Source organism: Cheilinus undulatus, linkage group 4 (assembly GCF_018320785.1).
Source record: "Cheilinus undulatus linkage group 4, ASM1832078v1, whole genome shotgun sequence".
NCBI lineage: Eukaryota > Metazoa > Chordata > Actinopteri > Labriformes > Labridae > Cheilinus > Cheilinus undulatus.
The window spans coordinates 48,197,965-48,224,149 of NC_054868.1; the positions used below are offsets into that span (position 1 = coordinate 48,197,965).

Here is a 26,185-nt window from a genome sequence, read left to right on the forward strand (position 1 = left end):
TAATTTCTGGAGCACATTAAATAAATAGTTCATCACATCTTGTTTTTCACTTATCCCTTTTGCAGGATTCTTGTTGCATTGCTGCTTGGAGGTTTTTGCTCTGCTCTGTTGAACAAAGTCAGTAAAAGCATGTTTTTGACTGAATAAGGGTGACTTTTGTGCTTTTTTTATCAGGTTACACTGCCATCTGTAAGGGAGATCCATGTACACTACAAGGCTAGGTAGACAACCACTGAACCAACTGCTGTAACAAAACAAAAATATGACCAGTGTTGGTATTAGCAGAAGAAAAAATCTGATCAGGACATCCCTGAATTTGGGGTATTAAGGTTGGGAGGATGAGATGATACCTGTTGCTGTTCCCGTTCAAAGGACTGGTGCAGTCTAGAAAACCTGAGATGTCTGAAAGATAGAGGAAAATCTTTTAGATATTCATATTTCAAACACTCACGAGTCCGATTTTTAAAGCTAAAGAAATGTTTGTGATAATGTTCTGGATGTCACTTGCCTGTGAGATCAATGGGCTGGATGGGCTTGACAAAATCAGGCTTCTTCACCTCAAACCACTCCAGCAGCTCAGCGATGAAGCTCATGATGTTCAGCTGAGGAGAAAAGCACATTAGGTTACCCTGGAGGTGACTCACTATTGATGAGATCACGAAGAGCAGAATAGGGACAAAGATTTGCTGACTTCATTCACAGGAGAAGTGACACTCTGAAGAGAAATATTTGGCACAGGAACATCATCTCATGGAGCAAAGGGATTCAGATGAAAAAGTGGACTGGCACCTTAAACTGGGCTGGAAATTCTGCTTCCACTACCATCTGTTCACTCCCGTTGAATTTGATTATTATTATTTTCAAGTTATTTCAGGATCTTTATCCAACAGACACATTTCTGGTAGTGGTAGTGTTCTAGTTCCAGTTTGTCATTGGAGTAGTATTGACCCAGCACCTTTTGAGCAGGATTTGACTGCTGCAGGAAAGCAGCCCACGTTAAAAGCAAAAAATGGGAAAATACATTGGCAGAAGTGCGATCCCAGAGCCCAGAGTTAGTTATCAGACATCATTTAAGCTTTTTTATTTAGCTTTATTAACAAATATCTGCATATATGTGCAGAAAAATGTACAGATGAGATCATGAATTTCAACTCCAACTTGAAGCAATTCTCTAACCAGTGGGTACAATAATTGGCTGATATTTTGAGGTCAGTGAAGTGATGTTTTTCTTCCACTAAGTCTTCACTGTGGAGCTGCTTTTGAGCACTCTAGTGCATATTCGTCCTCAAAATAAAAACAACTGTACTGCAAATTTAAAGGGCTGAAATGCTTACATGCAGAACAGGAGGCGCGTAGAGCAGATCTTCCACAGCCAGGGGGCAGCAGCTCTGCAAACTGCTCTCACAAAACTCTTTAATGAGCTGCAGGTTGTAGAGACTGTCAGCCACTGACATGGTGTCCTTCAGGCACACATCTGTATGGAGCAGAGAGACATATTTTTAATGTGTAGTGCTGTGTATGAATTATTTGACTTGTGGATTATTTACAAAGGAGGATTTCCAAGAGTTATTCCAAAAGCGGCAAAAAATATAAGATGAATAACCAAAAACACATTTTGTATGTTTCATGTTTGTGTTTTCCATTATGTCTTTTATTATTTGTGGGTCCTTGTATTACATTATTAAGATTTAGAAATTTAAAAACTGTCTCCAAAAAGAATACAAAATTTTTCCTCCAAAGAAATAAAGTATATGTTTTTAAGAATCCAAGGGCTCTATCATACATCAAGTTGTCATTACAACAGGAGGCTAAATAACTTAAGACAGACTGGTTACAGATGGTGAATCTCTGAGGGCCACTCTTACAGACCGTTCATCTGAAACACTGTCTCTTTCAGAACAGAAGAACCATAATTTGCCGGTAAAAAGTTTTAGATTATTTTTTTAAGCTCCACTTTATTAATAAATTCTGGTTACATTCATGACCTAAAAACACTGCAAACGTTACAGACTAAGCATCATTTCATACACAAAATAGAGAAAAAGGTCAGAGGTCTAATCTGGGATTCAATTATGTATAGACCTGATTTAAAAGTTTTACTTTGATGGAGTATTGCTTTGGCTGTAGCTAAAGGTAACATAGCTACACTAACTATGTAAATAACATTACTGCACAAGCCAATGTAGCTTAGTAAGCTTCGGCAACATAAGCTCTGGCAAATGCAGCTAAAACTAATGTTGCTACATAGAGAATATGAGCTATTTAGCTAACATAGCAGCTTAGTTTTGGCTACATTTGCTACTTTATCTACAAAGCTTATGCAGCTAACAGAGCTACATTAGCTATGGGTGCTGTGTTAGTATGTTTTCACAGAGGATTACCTTTTTCCTGTAGCAGACTGTTTATTCGGCTTTATTAAATGTTTTGTAAGCAGGTTTTGCAGGTTGCGGTTTCAGCTTTTAAGATTTGGTATCATTCCCCTTTCCATAACCCTCAACAGAAGTTTGATATGAATCTATTTAGAAAGTTTAAGTGTGCATTTCTGTTCTGAAAGAAACAGTGTCTAAGATAAACATTCTGTTAGAGTGGTCGACAGAGAAGTATGGTCTGCAGCCAGACCCCTCTCAACTAACCTGCAGGTGCAATTGTCCTGTAAGGAGAAGAGATCAGGTGCAACTCTGACATTTTCCTATCTTGAGGACACAGCCAACACCTGCACCTTACTTTGTGTTCTGACAGCATGTGAGCATTAGTTATTGCATCCACAGTATCACACGTGCTTTCTACGCTGCAACCATGAAAAAAAGACATCTAGCACTTTTATTTAAAATCAGGACAAACAGAGGTGTGACACCTTGAAATGACGAGCCCATGACAGATTTGAGCTGAATAATTTTGCCCCCGAGTTGACACAAGTCTGAGCTTAACATTTCATTCATGGATGTGGATATTATTAATGCACCACTATTTATACGTTGTAAAACACACTAAAAACTTGTATCAATTCCCTACTTGCAAGGAAAGTGAAAGAAAAGGAAATATTTCTTTCTGACACTCCTGATTCTTGTCATCTCTCGCTTTCCTTGTTCCACGCCCATCTCAACGCAAGTTGCAGAGAAAAAATAGGGATAGAGAAAAATTGTTGCTATCAATAGCACTGCTTCACACTGTATCACTTGAATGCTTGCATGCTATCAAGGTACTGCACTAGGATTCAGTGTGATGAAGCTGATTTTGTCGATGACACTCTCATGTCATGCGTAGTTAGGACATGGTGTTAGACCACCTGCAAGAGAATGTAGTCTGGGATTCTGTAAAATAAATAATAATCATATGTTTTCAGCCCCAGGATCCTGTCCAATCCTGTCTGTATGTCTCTAGATTTTACTAATCAACAAGGTCACATTTTGTGGGGAAGTGTTCACCGTGTCTTTTTTGATCATTTCTGATGTTGTAGGAATGCGTCAGTTAACTAAAACTTAAATCCACAGCATTTTTCATCCAGTGACCTTTGTGGGTTCTATGTGTTCAGTAACACGATGAAAGTAGAGAGCTGAAAAAGCCAGCTGGAGTTCAGTCTATTAAAGATTTAATAACTAAAATCCACTGTGTAAACAACAATGCCAGCCTGCAGGTGCACCTGTCTCTAATTGAAAATGAGAGCTGCTTTTACTCATGTTACTCCCGTTTTAGAGATGTATAAGTCAGTAGTAAAGTGAACAGTGTTTCTGTGCAAGATTACCATTCATGATGGAAACTTTTCTAAACAACAGGACCATCTTTTAAGTGAAGATGGATGCCTACATCAGCCAGAGATAAATATTTAATCCTGACCTGTGTACATGCATGTATGTGTGTTAACATCTGAGTATGTGTGTGTACCCTCAAGAGGCAGCAGGCTGGGGCAGTAGAAGTGCAGCACAGCAGCTATAGCACAGCCATTAGACAGATCTTTGACCGCAGAAACCAGAGGGAAAGTAGGAGTCAGCTTCGACTGCACTTTGTCCTTCCTATAGCGGATCTACAGAAGAGAAGACAGAAGGAGAGGGAGGAGAGAGGAAGGTGAAAAGAGAAGGAGTTGTGCAAAGACAGGAATCAGAAAGAGCAAATGGGTAGAAAGAGGAAGGATTATAAAGCAGATTAAATCAAGTTAGAGGTATAAATAAAGGATGTGTTTAATAGGGTAAGAACAGTGATTTAAAGAAAGTAAAACCAGCAAAGACTATCCTTAAACTATGACGCCAGCCAAACTAGGGAGACTGCAGAGAAAACCCAACTGAACCAAAGCGCAAGACCAGTGATGCCTTAAATAACATTTGCACACGCACACACAACCAGGAGGTGCAATGCAAAGGTTTTTGCAAAGACAGTGCAAAATTAACAAATCATTAATACAATGGGGGAAAAGTACAACTGAAAATGTTAGTGATTGTTATGTTCTCCTCCAATGTCCATGCACAAACAGGCGACACTGTGGTGATAGGATTAAAAAAATACTTACTAATACAAGAAACAGTGTTTTTCTCGTGTATGACAAACCATTTCAACAGAATATTAGAACCACATTAGAGGAACAAATCTGACAGTTTGAGAGTAAAGTTGTCACTTTATGAGAACGAAACTAAATTTACAAGAACTTTGGAAGTTGTAATGATAAAAGAGTTTCCTGCAGCCTGGTGTATTACTAGTTAAAGATAGAGATTGCCTCCCTGCATGGCTACCTGCCACTACCTTCCTATTGGATTTATAGTTGTATTATCATTCCTTAAAGCTCCACATGAACAGGCCCCTAATGTAATGTCTGAGTTTTATTCTCTTGTGATGTAGTTTTTTATTGTATTCAGGTTCAGGTTACTTTATTTGTCCCCGTAGGTAGATTTGTTTTGCAGTCAGTGAGAATACAACATCCATTTCAGAACGCAGATCGCAGCACAGAAGCAACGCGAAACAAACAGGAAAAATGAAGGTTATTTAAAACCTCCTAAGACAGGAAGACCGTTTTAAAGCATTTGCTCCCTCATTTTGTGAAATTCATCCATGAAACCAAAATGGTGGTGTTTAGTGAAAAACTCTTGGAGTGCATTTTTTGTTGAAAATATTTCTCAATTCAAATAACTCGTGGGTGGAGTTGTGTCTAGTCAATTTGGAAATGTCTAATGGGGCCACAATGATGTACAGATTTGGGGCAAGGAAGAAGTTATGGAGCGAGATTGGGCGACAGATTTCAAAGCTGATGTCAGAGAATAATCACAAGTAAATATTACAAAAGGTGAATGAGATACAGCAACAGAACGGCAGCTTTCGATAGTAGTTTACAAGCCATATTCTGTGACGAAACATCCACCATTTTCACAGAGTTTAGAAGTATATGGATCTGTTGCACTGTGAGAAGATATGACGTATTACAACTTTAATAACTAAGCAATCCTTGGTAATATTTTAGGTTAAGTACTCTAAAAATAAATTTAACAAAGATTTTGTATTACTTTTAATTAATTCTAGATTTTAATGTGAAAATTCAGCATACAGATTGTTTGCAATCACATGATGTCAATGGCAGGTGAGCGTCAAGAAGTGAGGAACGATGATTTAGCTTCAATGGAGACGGAGGAACGTTAGTAAGAAACATACGTTGTGGAATTTCAGTTACCCGTTTTTTATATCTCTACAGCTATTAAAAAACTTCAAAAACAACTGAAAAGGTTTCATCAGGAATTATTTTATTTATCAGTTTTTCAGAAATCCCCCATTCAGCTGTTAGTTCCATTTATAATTCATGTAAAAAACACTATTAGGACATTCATGATAAAAACTGAAGCGCCACAGGCCAGATTCGAACCCAGACCAACCGCGCCACAAACCATTAGGCCACCCAAGCCCTGAGCCAGCTCTTTTAAGAGCCAGTACCATTTTTTCAATAATTTTTGCTCAGACCTTTAAACTGGCCACATTGATAACAAATGAAGAGCAGGCTGGAATCTTAAATAAGAGAGATTTTCCTCGCAATGAGGGAGGGACTTCAGCTGTGGAAAGCAAATTTAGCAAATTTAGTGTTTACAGGACCAACCGTGAGACATAAGATGAAGGTTTTTAATTCATGTCTTTGCTTTAATGTGACATTACTTTCAGGAATTGAAAGCTGCTTTCTGTGCAGAAATCACTTCCTGCCCCCCATTTGGAGTTCTTCAGTGTGATATGATGGCATCTGCAAATAATGTATTGTACCTTGGCTACTTTCTTCTCAGAATCGTTATTGTTCTTTAATGTGGCCCTAGTACTCCGAGGAAAAATATACCCAAAACAATCTTGAATGTGCATCAAGTGAAATTTAGTTTGGTTGATGTCACACAGCCTTGTTGGAGGAAGACTGGGATAAAAAAATCAGATCTGGTCTGTTTTCCTCCTACAACACAGCTTTGTAACATTTACCTTAAATCAAAGCAGCGAGACATAAATAAATATGGATAAATACTGAAAAAGCTAATGGATTTTTATTGATCTGTCCAACCTCGGGGTTGGAGTCGTCATTAGTCTGCAGTCAGTCAGTCAGTCACTGGTCAACAGTGTGGGAGAGGTGTGGCGATTGGTCAGGTCTGTCAGTCAGGTGCGTTGCTACGGGAGACATGGAGGATGAGGGTGAGAGAAGAGCGAGGTGTAATACGTTACCACAGGCGGCTTATTCCCCGACTCCTTCAAACAAAAAGCGATAGCATGCTGGATGGGGGATGGCAGAGAGAGGGAAACAAGCATAAATGACAAGGGGGCCGGTCATCATGGGAACCGCCACACCACACAGTCACTGCTCAGGGGGAGGAGAGCAACAAGGGAGGAGGAGGAGGAGAAGAGGGGAGGAGGGGGCAAACAAAAGAGGGAGGAGGTTGTTGATCAAATAAATATGGAGATATTCTCTCTCCTAAACACCTCCTTCTCCCCCTCGACTCTGATCATCTTTGAGATGAAACCAATGACACCACAATGTCTAATCATCAGTTATCAACAATAATAAAGTGATAATCAGCAGTTAGAGGGCATTTTAGTGGCTTCTCATTGGTCAGAAGAAAAGGTCAACAGATATAGAACTATCATACACAAAGGCACTTTTCATTACAGCACAGATTAGAGCTATGTGTGGCATTTCCAGCAGGCACATTAAAGTCAGCCATACAGACAGACTCAGAGAGGTACAGAGATGAAGAGTTCACTTACAGGGACTAGTTTCCAGTACCAGCGGGTGGACTGACACTGCCAGAGAGCGAGGCGTGACAAAAACAAACCGGGGGGGAGAAAACAGAAGCAGAGCGAGTGACTGTGTTAGAAGCTGTAGCAGCACAGTGGGACAAAGAATTAATAAAGAAAAACGTCATGCATGTGAGGGTTTGGGTGTGTTTGGTTACCGAGTCCTGAGCAGGCTGCAGGTCGGTGCACTGGGACCGGGGGGGCTCTTCTTCTTCTGTGCTTTCTCTTAGCTTCTGGTTCAGCTGCATTGAAACAGGGATGCATTCAAGTTTTCATTTAAAGAGAGATATGAAAAACACTTTCAGTATTTTTGCACATTTATTTGTGTATCCTCCTTGTGACATGACAACAGTATAATTGTTATAATTCTCCACCAATGTTTTCCAAGCTTAACTTTTGCAAAAGTCCACCATTAATCTACCATGAATCTCTGTTTTTGGCTTCAAAGACTGATGTGTCTTAAATCTCTCTCTGGTCTAAGAGGACCTAGAAGTGAAATAGCTGGACTTTATTTTCAAAAGAAACGTTCCTGTTCATGTGCACCAAATATTTCCTGCCCGACTGCTTCATCAACCTCGGGCAGTAGAAAGCAGTACTGGCAGCCAAAGTCCTCCCGAAACACGAGAAGGTGCCAACGGTCCGTGGCAAATCTACTGACAAGGAGAGTGTGAGTATGTTTTGTGTTTCTTCTCTACAATGTTAGTTTTGTCTAAACCCAAGAATTTTCCATGAGGGAGACAAGATTTTTGGTAATAAATTTTCGAATGAAAAGTAAGTTTAGTTTTCATCGGGGACATTAAAATGAGATTTAATGTTAGTAATGCACTATAAGATGTTCAAAAACCATGATAGGCAAACAAGCAGGCATGCTCATACTCACACTTACGGCCAGTTTAGAGTTATCAATTAACCTAACGAGCACGCGTTTGGTCTGGAAGCTGGAGTACCTGCAGAGGACTCACGCATGCATGGGTGGAACGTGCAAATGTGAAGCCCCATTAATAGAATATATAAAATAAAACTGTATTAATTACATACAAGGCCCTGCTTGTCTGGCTTCTACACATATAAGTGAATTACTCAGCCCTTCGTCTAGCAGCAACCTTCTCCAATTGTCTGATCAGGGTGTCCTAAAAGTCATTCAAATGATAAATCCTGAGGTGATCATGCATTTGCAGTGGCAGCTCCTAAACTTCCCTTTGACATCAGGTTTCTATTAAAAATGTACTAAAAACTCATTTTCATAGGTGAGCATTTTTATAAAATCTACCCCCCCAGTTTTTACCTGTGTTTATGAGGAATGTTTGCAGGTTTGTGTGATTTATTGTGGGTATGTTTGTTATGCTTGTGCGTCTGTTTGTCCCTACTAGGATTTACGGAGCACTTTGTAACTATGTGTTTCAAAAAGTGCCATATTTAAAAAAGTTTATTAGTATTGAGTTCACAGCTATTTTTTTTTAACCATTTTGTCTCGCCTTGACTTTTTTTCATAAATAGCTTGTAAAACATCAACCCTGTGGTGCACAGTCAAGTTCTAAACATCCTTTATTTCAGGACAACCTTGGCTTAATGAATATGTGTGCTGCAGTAATGTCACATGATTTTTAAAAAAAATATGGGGCTATAAAGGCAAAAAAATAAAAATAAAATAAATAATCGGACATTTTTATGTATTAAACAGTAAAAATAAATGACTCAGAGTTTTGTCTGAGAATTAAAAAATCATCATTCTGTAACATTAAGCCTCAAAATTATTTACATTTTTACAAAACAAAGTCCTTGCACTTTTGGGGATTTGAATCATTATTTAAAATGCAGTGACTCTCAATTATGAGTCATTTGGACTCGCTCCTTAATTTTTCAAGTCTGTGCACATGTGCTGTTCAGCAAAGCATGACATGACGACGGAACAGCACACCACTGGTTGTCACAATCCAGTCGCAAAGAATTTTGGGATACAAACAGACAATATGTCGGCAGGCTAACTGGTTAACTGCAGAAACGATTCAAAATGGATTCTAAATGGATAAAAAGAGGTCTAGTATCAGGTTTACTAGTGTGGATTGAATCTTTAAATATCCTGGAACATCAGCCAAGTTCCAGGCTGAGTAGAAAACGTTCTGTAAGAGCTATGAATGCATGGAGAGCGTCATTAGAAAGGCACAGAAGAGAGCTTTCAGAGGATTCATGGTTCAAAAGTTATCAAGCAAACCAGGGGTATGCCTGCAGCCCAGATTCGTGCTGCGTGTGCTCTAAGAGTTAAATCAATGTTTTTAGAAAACTAAATTGTAAACAACTATATTTTAAAACATTTATGACTTATCTCTAAACATCTTTATTTTAACATCTTAATATTTTTATATTTTGGTCTGCGTGTGTTCTTAAACATCCATCTTTCCCAGGTAATCAGTTATTTAGTTTGAGTGATGAACTTAATGCCAAAACTACCTGATCATTATGCTCTAACTCAGTAGGATCTATGAGTTTGCATCTGTTCAGATGATGCAGGATTGCATAACAGCAGATCATCCTTCATTTTCAGGCTTGCCTGGTGCTCACTTTTGATCATTGTTGATGTCAAAAACCAGCTCTTGCAGAGGCTGTCTCAGTGTTCATGGCGCTAGCTACCTTCAGTGACTGAAACTACTTTTACCTCCCATCAAAAATACCCCTGGTTTAGTCCCTAGACTCAGTGTTCTGTCCCGATATGACCCCAGGGTTCACACAACCTTGTGCTGTCATTGGCTTGTACATTTTTGCAAATTAAACACTGTGGCTGTTGAGCATCATCAAGACTGCATCGCTCTGTCATACTCCACCCAAAAGCTACTTGGTTATGTTACTTTTATGCCAGTTCCAGGTGATGTTTCCGGATTTCTTGCTTGTTTGTATGCAGGAAACCACTGCAGCTGAAACCTAGGCTATAATGTTGGAGTTGGAGCTGATATTAGCAGCTGATCATGCTGTAGTTATTAGAGAAAAGGAGAGGAGACCTCAGAGGACATAGGAGTGCTGCATCAGCTCAGGGTTATTTTTTTGCACTCGTTCAGCCACTGAGGGAGACATGAATGAGCAGCAGCTGCTGGCAAGTAGATCTGACTAGTTGTTTCACTGTCTGCAGCCATTAACTCACTCTACAGTACACACCATATGCCTGTAGACAACGTGGCGATTGGCAGTCACCCAGTGCTACTACAAGGCTAATTGCATGGCCTCTGTGAAGGGTTCAGGGCGATGTGTACCTACAGCGTTATAGTGCAGATTTTTGGATCAGGAGAATAAATCAGGATTTACAGCTGTGTTGTCCCATTCATGCAGTAGGGGTAGGTGTATTAGCATTACAGTGTATCAGTACTAGCACAATTCAGCAGTGTATTAGCACAGAAATTAACAGCTGGATATATTTCCCTGCATGCTTATCATGCAGATTTTGTGATACTAACTGTACTGCAGAAATGTTTAGTTATTTTTAAAGGTTAAAATTTGTCACAATAAATATTTTTGTTTAAATGCTTTGAAGGCCCAAATAAAGATCAGAGGCTTCAGCAGCATGGTGGAAGCATAAATGAATTACAGTTTAATTTGGTCTTCATGACTTCTAAAAACATTTTCTTTAACCAAATATGATATAAAAGAAAAGTGACTGATTTTTAACTAAAATCGTAACTGTGATATTATGATTTTCTCACCCTGTTGACCCAGAAGATCAGAGCGTTCTCCCATGGAGCCCCGACACCCATCTGCTCCGCCTCCACTGCCATCTTCACCTGATCCACCGTTTCTTTAGCCGCCAGAGTCATCAGAGACTCGATGAGAGCCAGGTGAGCTTTCTGCACCAATCACAAGAGGGAAAGTTTATCCCATTAAAGCCTGAAAACACAAATTATAGCTCGAAAATTCTAATTTTTTGGAACTGAAATATTTATTTCACTTTCAACTGAAATCCAAAAAATTGAATTTCCATAAAATTTAACATATATTTTTTGTATCTCATTTGATACATTAGGGTTTTTTGGTAACTCATAATCCACTTGAGGGCATTTTTTATCATTTATCAGATTGTACTCAGGAGTTTTGTTTTTTTTAGTAATCTATGATCATATTGATTAGATAGAGGTATCATAAAAGTATGTATCAAATATGATACAACAGGCTTTAAGGGGTTAACCACCACACCACACAAATGAATGAACATCTAAATATTGTCTGCAGACCCACCGTCTTGATGGGGACATGGCTCAGGTCCTCCTCTGTCACATCTGCATCCTGGACTTTTGCAGTGACTCCCTTCTTGATGAGAAACTGCAGCAGGGCTGAGTTGTCAACGGGAGCGCTCTGTGTAGCAGGAGGAGAGGTAGCATGAGCCTGAGCCAGCAGGGCCTGGACTCTGCAGTAGATCTCCGGGGAGAGAAGCAGCTTGGACACGGATGGCTTGAGGTGTTCTTGTTCATATTGGTCCTTATAGAGCGGCTCCCGCAACTCCACAGGAACATTTTCTGAAAAAGAAGAGGCAGATTGTGAGATTTAAAGCAACAGCAGTGTAAAGCTGGGGATGGCATCACAAAAGTAAGTCTTTCCTCTGACCCAGACTGATACACAGCAAAACAAATCTAGCATGCATTACTATGAAAAATGCACAGACAGTCATTGCTCCAAGCAGTTTGACATTTTAGAGTTTGGTTAAAGGCTGCAGCAACTTGATATAATACTTTGAAATAATAGCCAGATATGCATAATCTCCCTTCTCCTTCCCATCATTTGTGATTCATCTGTTGCCCTCTGAAGGTCAAAAGTTTCACATTTTTGTAAAATATGCTGATATTTCCCCATTCACCTGCCCAAAATTCACATCCATAGTTAACAGGGGTTAAATCTTGAATAAAATGATGATCTGAAAGTTCTGCAAAAGAGCAAGAAATTGTTTTTGGATCAAATCTAAACCCTCAAAACATTTAGATAAATTGCATCGACACACCAGATGAATAAACATGGTTAAATGTGACATTTTTACAGTCTCTGATTTCTGTCTGGTGGTATCTGAAGCCCAAATTCTTCACTTTTCTGAAAAATATTTCAACAGTTTTCTTCTTGATTTGCACAAAACACACAAAAGACCTTCATGGATGAATCCCAAAGAATACGATGATACCAAATTTCTACTAGTAAAACCTTGAAAATTTTTCATAAATCAAATTAAAATATCCCAAATATTTGCATGATTCCCAGAGGGTCACTCTCAGAAGCTTTTGGCATTTGCATATTTCTCTAGTGTCATCTGCAGGTCAAACCTGTACGTCTTCTTCCACTGCTTATCCAGGACCAGGTCACAGAGGCAGCAGGCGAAGTGGGTCAACCCAGACATCCCTCTACCCGCTGATATTTTCTAACTCTGTTCCCAGACCAGACGGGATTTAAAATCCCTCCAGCGTATTCCAGGTCTACTCTGAGGTCTCCTCCCAGGTGGACGAACCCAAAAGACCTCTAAAGGCAGGCCTGTAGGATGCATCCTGATTGGACACTCCAACCACCTCAACTGACTCCTTTAGATAGGAAGGAGCAGCAGCTCTACTTCAGGTTCCCTACCGATGTCTGAACTCCTCACCTGGCTGAGCCCAGTCACCCTCCAGAGAAAAAAATCAGGCTGCTCTGCAGTCTCCTTTTTTCAGTCACTGCTCAAAGCTCATGACCATAGATGAGGACTGGGAGGTAGATGGACAGGTAAATTGAAAGCTTTGCCTCCCTCAATGTTAAAATATCTTTAATATTTCTCTACATTTCTCTAAATAATTTGCACAGAATGAAAATATGACATTCATTGCTCACAGATGATGAATATTTGGATAATCCTGAAGTATTCCTCAAGTGCAAATGAGTTTGTGGAAACAAAAACTTCAGATTAGTTGCCATGTAAGACAATATATGAATGCAAGGTCTCCTGAGGATGAACCTGGTGCCAAATCCAGTTTAAACTTTACTTTTTTAATCAAAAAATTCACATTTTTCTCATAAAGCTGAATCAGATAAAATACAAATAAGACATGCATGGTTCTAGGATAATTCCTAGATAATTTAGTAACAGCAGAGTGTAATTATCTAAGCGGTTCGTCCTCTCTTAGCTAGTGTCTCTGCAACTCTTGTACCTGAGATCGGAGATGAGTGAAGAAATCTGTTATCGACACATCCAATACATACTGAATTGAATTAATGGATTTCAGAACCTTATTTTGGTACCCCTATGCAACCCCCACCACTCCATAAGAAAGGCAAAAAATACAATTGAAGACTTTGTAAAGACTTTCATGGTTACAAAGGATGAATCTGTCTTCCTTTGTTGCTCCTGTGGCTTATTATTCTGTGCTTTTCTGTGGTAGAATATGCAGTCAACAGCCACTCAGCTTTCTGCAAATCTAATGCCACGCAATCATGCTGAGCTGCAATCTGTGTTTATTGCTAATTTGCAAATATTAACATGTTAATGTGCCAACCAAAATCATGAACAAGGGAACATTGCATCTAATTATTATTAGCATGTTAGCATCATGGATGTGTTTGGCATTAAACTCGAAGCTTCGCCATGCAGCCTCTCAGAGCTTAAAGTGGAGGAGAGAAGGAAAGAATCCTCCATGCTAATGAACTCAGAGGAGCTCAGGATTAATATTTCAGAGCCTGAGAGAGTCCACTCCATCATTATCTGCAGGCAGGGATGATTAGTGAGTGGAGGTGCTCAGTCTGCTGCTCTCTGAGCTTTATGTGAGGAGGATAAACCCTGAAGTTTACGTTGCAGATATTTGTTGCCTTCCTGCAGAAATAAGAGGAGGGAGTAATGAGTCAGCTTCCCTGCATTGTTCTCTGACAAATAGAGGGATGCCTACTAATGCAGGGAAACGCTCTGTCGCATTGTACCACGTGGAAACACTATAAAGGTCACACAAGCTACAGCTCTGCTCTACTTTTTCTGTTATGGAGGCGCACTGGTGGACGTTTAGTGTCCTCTAAGTGGACAGAATCTGACAAAACACCTTCTCAGTGGACCAGATTTGAACAGTGTCCTATTTTGTCCTCTCTAAGAGGATGGAATTTGACTTAATACTCTCTTTTTTGCCACTGAAAAAAAAATGCACTGCTTGTCCTTTTGTGCCCTCCCACTGGACAAAATTTGACAAAAAGCCCGCTTAGGAGCCATTTGAGTGGACAAATTATGACAAAATGTCCTCTAAGTGGAAAAAATGTTAATCGTTCTTCGGTGTGCAAACTTTGACAAACTGTTCCCTTTAGAGCCTTTAGAGTGGACAAATTATCACAAATGTCCTCTAAGTGGACAAAATTTCAACGCTCCTTCTTTGGTGCCCTCTATTTGGACAATATTTGACAAAAATTCCTCTAAGGTACCGTTTTTAGTGGACAAATTATGTAATCTAAATGGATAAAATTTGCAGTGATTTCTTTGGCGTCTTCTACAACAAAATGCCCTCTAAGTGGACAAAATTTCAGAAGTATCCATTTGGCACCTTCTGAGTGAACAAAATTTGACAAAAAGTCCTCTGACATTGGCAAAAGGGCTTCCTTTGTGCCACTTGAGTGGAGGAAATTTTGCAAAAAGCCCTTTTGGTGACTTCTTTGTGGACAAACTTTGACAAAAAGTCCTCTAAGGCATCTTTTTAGTGGAAAAATTCTGACAAAATGTCCTCTTAGAAGACAACGCTAAGAAAGATCCTTCTTTGGTGTCATCTAAGTGGGCAAAATTTGACAATATGTCCTCATAGGCATGATTTGGGTGGACAATAATGACAAAAGGTCCTCTCAGAGGACAACATTTAGAGTGATCCTTTTTGGGAGCTCTATAAGTGGGCAAAATTTTCAAAGTGATTCCTTTGATGCCTACAAGGAGGACACAGTTTGGCAAAATTTCCTCTAGGTGAGCAAAATATCCAAAGTGTCGTCTTTGACGTACTATGAGAGGACACAATTAAACTTCACACTCACTTTGGCACCATTTAAATTGACAAAATTTGCAACATTCATCCATTGGTGCCCTCCACGTGGACAAAATTTGACAAAATATTTTCTAAGACACCATTTGAGTGAACAAATTATGACAAAATGTCCTCTAAGAAGACAAGTTTGAAAAGGTCTTTCTGTAGTGCCCTCTATTTGTACAATATTTGACAAAAAGTCCTCTAAGACGTCCTTTAGTGGACAAATTATTACAAAAGGTCCTCTTACAGACAACATTTAGAAAGCTCTTTCTTTGGTGTCATCTAAGAGGACAAATCTGACAAATGTCCTCTGAAATTGCCATTTGAGTGGAGGAAATTTTGCAAAAAGCCCTTTTTGGTCACTTCAGTGTGGACTAATTCTGACAAAATGTCCTCTTAGAAGACAAAACTTATTACTTACATATTGAAAAAATCCTCTTTGCTTCCATTTGAGTGGAACATTTTTGACTATTAATTTCCCTCTTATGGATAGATGATAAAGTGCCCTGTAGCATGCACTCTCAGTGGACATTACTTGATTAAAGGCTCTGTAGGGCACATGTCCAAGAGTGGAGAAAATTCATTTAAGAGCCATAAGTTCCCACGCATTAAGTTAATGTTCCCCGACATCCTCCCTTGTGTATTTTTTTTTAATAAACCAGAGAATGGTACATGATTCCTCCTATATTTTATCACAGAGGTGACGTAGGTATAATCACATAATAAAAACATGTAATCTTACCCAGGATTCTTTTGTTTTTTCAATAAATGTCTTGCAACTTTTGAGTGCTGCAGCTCCACTAAATACAGCAGGTGCTGTTTTTTGTCACCCCTGCCCCTCACACAGCCTGAGCCCACCTCTGTGGCGAACTAAACTAAATAACTAGTGAATAAAAGAGAGCTCCTGAAATGAGGTGACAGTAAGTGACAGTGTCTGACTTTAAGGAGCCTGCAGGAGGAGATAATGTCATCATGTGCATGAACAGCTCAGCCGAGCTCCTCCAGACTATTGAGTGTAGGAAGCCCAGACCGGTGTGAGTGGGTCATTTCATAGACACACACACAGTTAGGACACTCAAACGCACACTTCCCTAGCTGACCCATATTCCAGCTCTGGAAGGCTGCACCAGGAGCCGGGATAATCCTGCAGATTGGATCGGACTTCTCGAAGGCAGTATCAGAGTTCACATCGCTCCAATTTACTACAAAAGTCAGAGCTCATTTTCTTTAAGCCCACGCCAATTTTTCTGCTCCTTCATCTGTCTGTGCACATCTAACTGTGACTCATAAAGAGAGCTACAACTGCTCCTCTCTGTCTGTAACCCACTGAAGAGAGGCCGTCTTATGTAACGCCACTCCTTCTGTCTGTCCCCTCAACAATGGAGGAGAAATACCTTCATAACAATGAGAAAACCTATCTGTGCCACTGCGTAAACACTAGTTTAAGCACACACCACTGCAGTGTGACACACTCTGTTCGGAGGGTTAAACCCTTGCCTTTCACACTCTGCAGCACTGGGAGGAAATAGGACTGCTGTCGCTATGGGGACGGTGGAACTGGAAGGCAGCCATTCTGTCTCAATCACGGCAGAGACGATGAGACTGGACTGCAGAGCAGGAACCAGCTAACCCATTTAACTTAACACTGATTCAATCAGAAAGAAAACCAACGCAGAAACATGCCTCTGCAGCTAAAGAGCACAACAGCGCGATGATGCAAAGATGCTCTGCTAAAAATGTCACAAACAGGCACAATGTGGGACTCATTCAAATCTTCCTCCAGCATTATGCTGACAATAACAAGAGTGGAGCAGCGGCTAAGAGCTTTAATTGTCCGTTAATCTGCCACTTATTTCCCAGAGTAATTGTTTTTGTTTATAAAATACTAGTCCTGCCAATAATGCTGATTCTAGAGTGTCTCTGCTCGCTTCAGCAAAATGCTGCAAAGCTGATAAGATACAGTCCAGATGGAAATGACCCAAAACACACTGCAAAGTAACACAAGCATTTCTGATAGCAAAGAAAAAGGAAAATGTTTCAATGGACAAGTCCATGATGTCAGCCCAACAGAGCATGCTTTTCAGTTACTAGAGACAAAACTGAAGGTCTAAAGACCCACAAACAAGCAGCCAATGAGAAAAGCTGAAGTTTAGGCCTGGAAAGGCCTCTCCAGGGGGGAAACTCAGAATTTGGTGATGTCCTTGAGCTCCAGACTAACCATTAGCCAACCATGATAGGCATTACAGGGCACCGCATGCCAAAACAACCCAACACAGAAACGTTGTCTTCATCAGAGCCTATGGAAAAAAACTTCCATAACAGTCATGGAGTAACTCTGATGACCAATCAACAGTCACAGTCCCTCTGATGACCAATCAACAATCAGAGTTACTCTGAAGACCAATCAACAGTCACAGAGTCACTCAGGATTAATTACCAGTCACAGAGTCACTCTGATGACCAATCAACAGTCACAGAGCCACTCTGATGACTAATCAACAGTCACAGAGTCACTTTGATGAATACTTAACAGTCACAGAGTTACTCTGATGACCAATCAACAGTCACAGAGTCACTCTGATGACCAATCAACAGTCACAGAGTCACTCAGGATTAATTACCAGTCACAGAGTCACTCTGATGACCAATCAACAGTCACAGTCACTCTGATTACCTTTCAACAATCACAGAGTCACTCCGATCATCTCTCTCTAGAGACCTGAAAATGGCTGTCCACCAACGGTCCCCATCCAGTCTGACTGATTTGAGAGGATTCACCCGGAAGAATGGCAGAAAAACCCCCAATCCAGGTATGCAAAGCTTGTTGCATCATATTCTAAAGACTCTAGGCAGAAACTGCTGCCAAAGGTGTTTCAACTAAGTACTGAATAAGGTCTGAATACTTATGCCAATGTGATATTTCAGGGGTTTTATTTGTTAATAAATGCGCAAAAATGTCTAAAATTCTGTTTTGGCTATGTCATTGACTTTAGCAGCATTGGGCTGCAACATAAATTTGAAAAAAGTGTAGGGGGTCTGAATACCGTCTGAATACACAGGATATATCATAGCTTATGTCATTTTTAATTAATTTAGCCATTTTACAGAAAGGAAACCAAGAGGTAAAGACTTGAGGGACAGACCGTTTCTTTAATCTTAGCCGGGTCATTCCTGGTTTAACAAAAATATGGAGCCAATCTGAGTTCTAAAGCTTCATCCTTAGTAAATCCTACTCCGCTTGCCTGGGTAAAAGCTGATTACTTCAACATAAAAAGAAACAGACTTCATTAATATTCTACTCTCTTTACTATTTTATTTTAGAGAAGTCATCCTGTGGCCCTGTCAGCTTTTATAAATCTCAGCCGAATCAGGACTGTGCCTTATGTTGGACCTCATGTGTGGTTTTATTAGTGCTATTTTCTTCTGGGCTTCCATTAAATTTCAATGAGACACCCACTGGGCATTTTCCAGTTGATCGACAACAATGAAGTGTCCTGCTGGGAGGGTTTCAGCTCATGTTGTCTCCTGCTCCTCTGAGGGGCAGAGCGGACACAAACATGACCAGAAAGTCTGTCTAAAACTATTACTACAGATAAAATAACATGGATTATTACATAAAGAGTCACTGAGACTTCACTGTGGCGGTGGGAGCTTACAGAGTGACATCAGCGTTAGTCAGCAGAGCATTAACCCATATACACAGCTCATTACTGACAGGAGATTATCAATGAGGAATAATGCTTCAAAGACGCGATCTACAGACTACTGATAATTAATTTATGTTCAAAGCCAGTTCGCAAACATAGATGTACAAGTATTCTTTGTCAGGTTTTTCAAATGTGGCTGCTTTCTCTGTTTGGTTTCATTTTTAAATTTGATGTTTTGTTGTGATTTGTATTCATGTGTATACATTTTATTCCTTCTAACATCTTTCACATGATCCATCCATTATCTATTCCCCTTGTCCCGTTCAGGGTTGCGAGGTCTGGAGTCGACCTCAGCTGTCACTGGGTGAGTGGTAGGGTTCATCCTGGACTGGTAACCATCCAATCACAGAGCTGATACATAAGCTGCAGTTCCACCCAGTGATTCCATTCAGTTCTCTTTAAGGTATGCAATAATATGCATCAAAAGTTAGGAAAGCTTTTTTTTTGGCACCCATCTGCTGGATACCAAGCACACCTCTGCAACCTTAAAGGTGCAGTGAGACGCCCCGCAATCTGTTGTAAGATTGAAAGAATTGTCTCTTCACGTGTGCTGATAATGCACAAATACAAAATACACCATGTTCAAATATCTAGTGGATTTAACAGAGAAATTTCAGGTTGTTTTGGAGCAGTGCAGACACGGATGACCTCGGAGGGGTAGACCTTACTAAAAACTACCAACCGCCTACCAAGCAAGGGTTTGGCTGGCTGTGAAAACACAACCAAGATCAGGGTGAACATTACCACACCATACTGTACTGAACCAACCCAGACCACTTAGTGGAGGCTCAATAGACAAACAACCAGGCACACTAACATTCACAGCTCCAGACACTTCATCAATTCTTACAAATGAGCTTGTCTTTGCTCACTTGGAGTTTTTGAAAAACTCCACATGAAAGCTGAGTGGGTTTTTGTGTTTTGCAATGAGGAGAGGTTTCTTCCATCAGGTTCTTTGTCACCTCTCTTATGAAGGCCCTTCTCCCTCGATTGCTCAATTTTACTCAGCAATCAGCTCTTGTAAGAGTCCTCGTTGTGGAGGCCCCTGTGCTCTTGGGAATCTTCAGTGCAGCAGAACTATTTTTGAAGCCTTCCTTAGATCTGTGCTTCAACAAACCTGTCTCTGAGCCCTGCAGGCAGTTCCTTTGACCTCATGAAAGATCCAGAGAAATGGAGGCACTTGAGCTACATTTTAAGTGGTTTTGCAATTTGCAAAAAATCTAAAATTCTGTTTTCCCTTTGTCATGACTGAGTATACACTATGAAAGGGGAAATTACTTTTTCAACTGTAGCATCAGGCTGCAAAATAAAAATGAAAGAAGTGAAGGGAGTCTGAATATTTTCTGGCTGCATCAGTAACAATCTGTATCTGCTAAAATAAATCTATAGATATGAATCTGCCTGATATCAGCAAAAATACAATATTATGCATCTCTAATAACAAAGTAGACATGTTTATCGATAAGCTGCTATTTGCCATTTACTGCACTTTCCCCCCATTTCGACACTCTTTTTTACAGCTTTTGCAGTTTTTCCCACCATACTATTTTGTTTTGTTACTTCTCACCCATTTTTGCGACTTTCTGCACATTTTTGCCACTTTCTGCCTACTTGTCCCATTTTGACTAATTTTTTTCACCTTTAACTTATTTTTGTCATCGCTTTTACCCATTTTTGCCACCTTTCACCTCATATTTTGTGGCTCTTGCAAAGGTATTTTTCAACAATTTGGCTCTTTGGTTTAGACCATGTGTGTCCAAACTTTGACCCCCCCACCCCTGTATTTCTTGGTTTCAGCACAAGGCAGTGCTGCCGTGCTATTTCTGTAAACAAACATTTTGACAAGAAGAATTTATTGATGTGAGTTTTTGTTTTTTTCCAAGTTTATTTTGGGCATTTTAGTGCTCTTATGTGATAGAGGAGGATAGCGGATAGTCAGAAACAGAGACGAGAGCGGGGGGGGAGACATGCGGTAAAGGGCCTCAGGCTGGATTCAAACCAGGGGCGTCCACATACATGGGGTGCGCCTTAACCACTCGGCCACCTGTGCCTCTTGATCTGAGTTTTTAATGCCAAAATGAAGACAAGATTGTAAATGGAAAACATATTGGCAACCAACATAATTACACACATTAAGGGGGAAAAAAAACAATGATAAATGATTATAAGATTTTTTTAAAAAGTCAAAATTATAAGTTTAAAATCTGAGATTAAAAACTCAAAATATTAGTTTAAAGGTCAGAATACATACTTAAAAAGTTAAAATAATGTTTTCAAAGGGCAAATATATGAGATAGAAAGTAAAAATCATGAGTTTAAGGGTCAAAATATGAGATAAAATCCAAAATCATGAGTTTAAAAGGTCAAAATATGGGATTACAAATCAAAGTTAGGAGTCGAAAAAGGTCACAATATAAGATAAATCACAAAATGTTGAGTTTAAGAGGTCGAGATATAACTTAAAATTTAAGATTGTGAATCTAAAGGATAACAATATGAGATGAAATTCTAAATTGTGAGTTCAAAAAGTCAAATTGTGGGAATAAAAGTCAAAATTATGAGTTCAAAAGGGCAAAATATGAGATTAAATTTGAAATCATGATCTTAAAATTTCAGAATACGACTTGAAATTTAGAACTGGAATCTAAAAGTTCACAATATGAGCTAAAAAGTCGAAATGCTAAGATTAAGTCAGAATTTTCAGATGCAAATTGAAAATATTAAATGAAAACACAAATCAACTTCTCTCCCTCATTCTTTACTTTATACCTCATTATTTTTACTCTTTTCTTTTTATGACTTAACAAAGAATATTTTAAATCTTCTAGGTTAAATTTACATTTCTATACTGGAGGAACTCTGCAGACCTCAGACCTGTGGGCCAGTTCTAATTAAAATATGACATGATCCTGCGGGCCGGGTAAAACTGCGCCACGGGCTGGATTTGGCCCCCAGGCCTTGAGTTTGACACCCCTGTGCTATACCAATAATGACTTATCATTACACATATTGATTGATTGTTATTGACCTTTGAATTAACATATTTATGCAAAGTGAAAATAGCCATATGGTTCACACTAAAGGAGCACATTACAGTATGATGTCATCCTGCACAACAGCAGCACAATAATTAGATTTACACTGATTGACTGTTTCTGGTGATGTCCTGCTTACATAACTGCATGTGTAGTTTAGTAAATCAAACTGTTGTTACATCACAGCACTAACAAGCAGAAACATGTGTTAACCTATATTTTGAGTATTATAAAGTCTTTAAAGTCACAGTGTTAAGCTTAAACCGGTCTGGTAGATACCTGTGCTGTTGCAGTAAAACCCCATCCATTGTCTTGAAGCCCACTATGTCACCTTCACTGTGGTGCCACGCGCTACGGCAGAACGTGCGTGCGTAACACTGACACAAATATTATGCGGCCCTGACCCATTTCCAGCCAGCCTGCTCATAACCATGCAGCTGTTTCATGAAAATACAGACCAGAAGTCCTTTAATTCCTCTGCAGGTTAAATATTTGTATCTGATGAAGCCTCTACAGGCCTGCTCTGACAATAGGCTTTGTCTCTCTGCAGCGATGATAGCATCCTTCAGCTTCTGAATGCATCACGCAGCACTGAGGAGATCCCTCCAGGCAGGACTCATATGCATGCTGGTAATTGGCTGAAAACACTCCTCATTAATAACATGGTAACCCACATAAAGCTGCATGCAGGGACGGGCAGATGGAGCATGAATGCTGCGGCTGGTGAGAATGGATGTTCTGCAGGATGATGCTGGAGGTTCCCTCTGAACCCAAACACAGAGCTCAATTTATAGGCTACCCTGATCAATTATTAAGCGCCCCACCCAAGCAGCCCCTTGGAGAGGAGAGGAGAGGAGGAAAAAAGAGGGTACCTGCAGAGCCATACGATTTGGATAGCAGCCAACGAACGCTGGCGCAGATCTTAGCCCGGTTGAAGTCGTACTGGTCCAGCGGTTTGATCTCCGGCACCGAGAAGGTCTTCTTCATCGCACCCGGAGAGTCCACCATGGCCGCGGCGCGCCGCTTGGAGAGCACGCAGGCAGCAGGAGCAGCGGCAGCAGCGCCGGGGAAATGTGAGGAGGAGGGATGGAGGAGGAAGAGGAGAGGCTGAGGAGGGGGAGGAGAGGAGGGAGGAGGACCCTGTGATGCAAACTGGAGCACAAGAATGATGAGAAGGCATTAAAAATACAACAGAAAGCAAAAAGACAGAAATATCTATCCTTATATTCGCTTAAAGCTGAATATAAACCAGCTGTAGGAGAATAAAAGCGCCTACATTAGGGTGTCAGTCCGGCTCCACGCCTCCGTGAGCGTCACATGTCGACCAATGAGGATGCTGTTAAAAAATGCTTATCTAATGTTTCAGATTCCCAACACACGTGAACGCAGCAGCGACAAAAACAGATCAAAATAACAGCTTCAGACAGAAACCGTCACCTTTTTTAACCGTGAAAGATGAGAGTTTCTTCAATGGGCTAAGATAAATATTCAGTTGTAGTGCCCCCACTTGCCGCAAGGGAGAGCTGTTGAGCAAGGAAGCGACTTCAACCTCAGTGGGCACACAGGGATGGACAGTAGTTGAAAAAGTTAATTTATTTTCAAGTTTTAGAAGTTTTTCTGTTGATAATTTACTCTGAGAACACTGAAATATTCACGAAATGCAGGAAATTAAGTGGTGGATGCCCAAAATGTCCTAAGGAGGACTCATTGCAGGGACAGAGCTCCTTACATTTTAATCACCAACAAATCTGTAGGCTACATTATTTGGTCATAAACAGCATCTTCATCAAAAACATTATATCAGTTCTCAAGGCTCTTATTTGGCTGGACCCTGACAATATCAGAGAATGGGGCTTCCCTAAATGTGATTTGTTGATATAAGTGTGGGTTGGATCAGTAGCATCCTGGCTATTGGCAAATTTTAGAGCTGAAAACTGTGGCAGCTATTGTTGGGACTGGTGTTGAAGTTATTTATTTATGCTACTTTTTAACCTTTTAACCATTCTTTCGGACCAGATTTGCCACTTTTCACCCATTTTAAGCACTTTTTACCTTTTTTTTTGCCACTTTTCATTACATTTTTGCTTCTGTTAACACTTTTTGCCCCTGTTAATCCTTATTTCACTTCCTTTTCTGCCCATTTTACCACCTCTAAGCCATTTTGCCATTTCTTTTGGAACCCTTTCCACCACTTTTACTGCCCATTTTGCCTCTGTTAACCCATTTTTGCCACCATGAATCCCTTTACATCACTTTTCTGTGAATTTTAGATGATTTTAACCATATTTTACCATTTCTTATGGTAGTTTCCCCATGTGTAATCCCTTTTTACCACTTTTTCTGCCTTTTAAAAAAAAATTAAGCCATTTTTGCAACTTAAAACAATTTTATTCTACTTTAAAAAACAGGGTTCACATTTTATAGAGGGCTACATATAAGGGTACACATTTTTTTTAACCAATTTCTGCCCATTTCTGACTTTATTTAGCCACTTTTTGCCCAATTTTGGTATGTTTTTTCATCACATTTAACCCATTTTTGCCACCTTTTGCCATCTCTATGATCCCCCAGTTGTCAGGGCCCTAGAAAGCTCTCCCCTTTATCTCCCCTTATAGGCCACCTTGACTGTAACAATATTTAAAAAGTCTGTTTTGTATTGATTTAAATATGGTCTGCCTTGAGATTTTGGCTTAACCTTAGGTTTGCCTTGGGCGAAAAAAGTTTGAGAACCACTGGTATAGTGTTTACAGCCGTGGTTTTACATGCAACGTGCACAAAACCAAAGTTGAAGAAATATTGATGATGATGTCTGTACCTGCACAGCATGTCCAGGTTAGCTGAAGTAATAGTCTAAAACCTCTAATGCAGCACTTAGCAACACAAAATCAAACTGTTAACACAGCTGTCAACACGTTTAGGCTTGAGAGCATTTTTAAAGGTGACACACAAACAGCTGTTAGGCAATCTAGTTTCCATGTCCTCAATGAGTCTGACATGAAGACCTCAGACACAGAAAAACCACTAGATCACATCAAAGATTTAACACATAGATCTGATCCGAGAGGCAAAGTGCTTGAAAAAATACTCAGTTTTTATGTGATTTATAACCAAGAGGAGAAAAACAACAGTTTGACCTCAAACAAACTGCTTAAACTTGAATTTTTTTAAGCTCCTGAGGAATGCAACAAACAGGAAAACCACGGATGTGCAAACCAGCAGAAATTCTCATGTGAGCAAACATAAGTTGAAGTATTCAGAGATGTGTTTTGGTGGTTGTGCAGACGATTGTGGACGCAGAAGAAATGATCGGAGAGGGTAAAAGTGGAAAGATATTCCAACCAGGAATACATAGATGAGTGAGTGAGGGACCTTTTTAGCTGACATAGGCCATATGCATTCAGCATTTTATGAATTTACACTGGAGTTTGACTCCTCAGCTATTATATAAACATGTTTAAGACAATCAGACCTGTCCACAGAACACTGGGCCCCAAAAAGGCCTCCCTGTAAACCATATCATAATATCAGTGAATATCTAGCGTCAGCACTAGCTCCTGGTTAAAATTCGCCCCCTGGGCCTGGTCACAGCAGCCGCTATTGAGCTGATGGGGGCTGGCGTCCCTTGCCACCAGCGCTACAGGGTTTGCACCCCCACGCCCTTAAACTGCATCATCATAGACAGAGCTAAGTTGGTTAGCTTTGATGCCTAGATGACCAGTTGAAGAGTGTGCACTGTTAGTTTCAGTTCATATGTGATGCTTTGCTATTTTCTCTCGCTCAAGTGCCTTTGTGTGTAATATTTCAAGTTATTTCATGACTGTAATTTCTGACACCTTTATCTGTATTTATCTTGTCTTTTCCAATAGAAACCACACACTCATAAACATATGCATGTAATTCCCTACATGTATTGTTGTACACCCTGTAAAGATTTTAATAAATCTTCTAACTGGGACACGTGGCTCAATCTTGATTTGACCAGTCACAACAGTGGTGGGAGGTAATTTCTGGAACCTGAGTTCGAAAGAAGCCATAGTCAGCCATTCTTTCTTTTAGTCTCTGTGGTGAAACTGTCAATGACACAAGGTATGACTTAACTAGTTCCAATGTAGCGCACTTGACACCATAAATTTAGAATTTGCACCTAACCCTAACAGCTTACTGAAGTCTCATCACATCACCTAGATTTAACAAGTGCAGGCAGGTTCTAAAATAGTGGACTAGCATAAGC

The 26,185-nt window shown here is 39.9% G+C and overlaps 1 protein-coding gene across 1 annotated transcript in view; it reads right to left on the minus strand.

Moving 5' to 3' along the window:
* Positions 1-22,962, minus strand: part of LOC121508523 (calmodulin-regulated spectrin-associated protein 3-like) — a 35,513-nt gene extending 12,551 nt beyond the window's left edge. The window contains exons 1-10 of the mRNA XM_041785444.1: positions 22,827-22,962; positions 11,455-11,732; positions 10,926-11,066; positions 7,395-7,478; positions 7,207-7,242; positions 6,667-6,714; positions 3,883-4,021; positions 1,335-1,474; positions 509-602; positions 351-402 (exon numbers count right to left, since the gene is read on the minus strand). Of these exons, the coding sequence (XP_041641378.1) occupies positions 351-402; positions 509-602; positions 1,335-1,474; positions 3,883-4,021; positions 6,667-6,714; positions 7,207-7,242; positions 7,395-7,478; positions 10,926-11,066; positions 11,455-11,732; positions 22,827-22,962 (1,148 nt within the window). The remainder of the gene's footprint in view (positions 1-350; positions 403-508; positions 603-1,334; positions 1,475-3,882; positions 4,022-6,666; positions 6,715-7,206; positions 7,243-7,394; positions 7,479-10,925; positions 11,067-11,454; positions 11,733-22,826) is intronic.
* Positions 22,963-26,185: the final 3,223 nt, after the last annotated feature.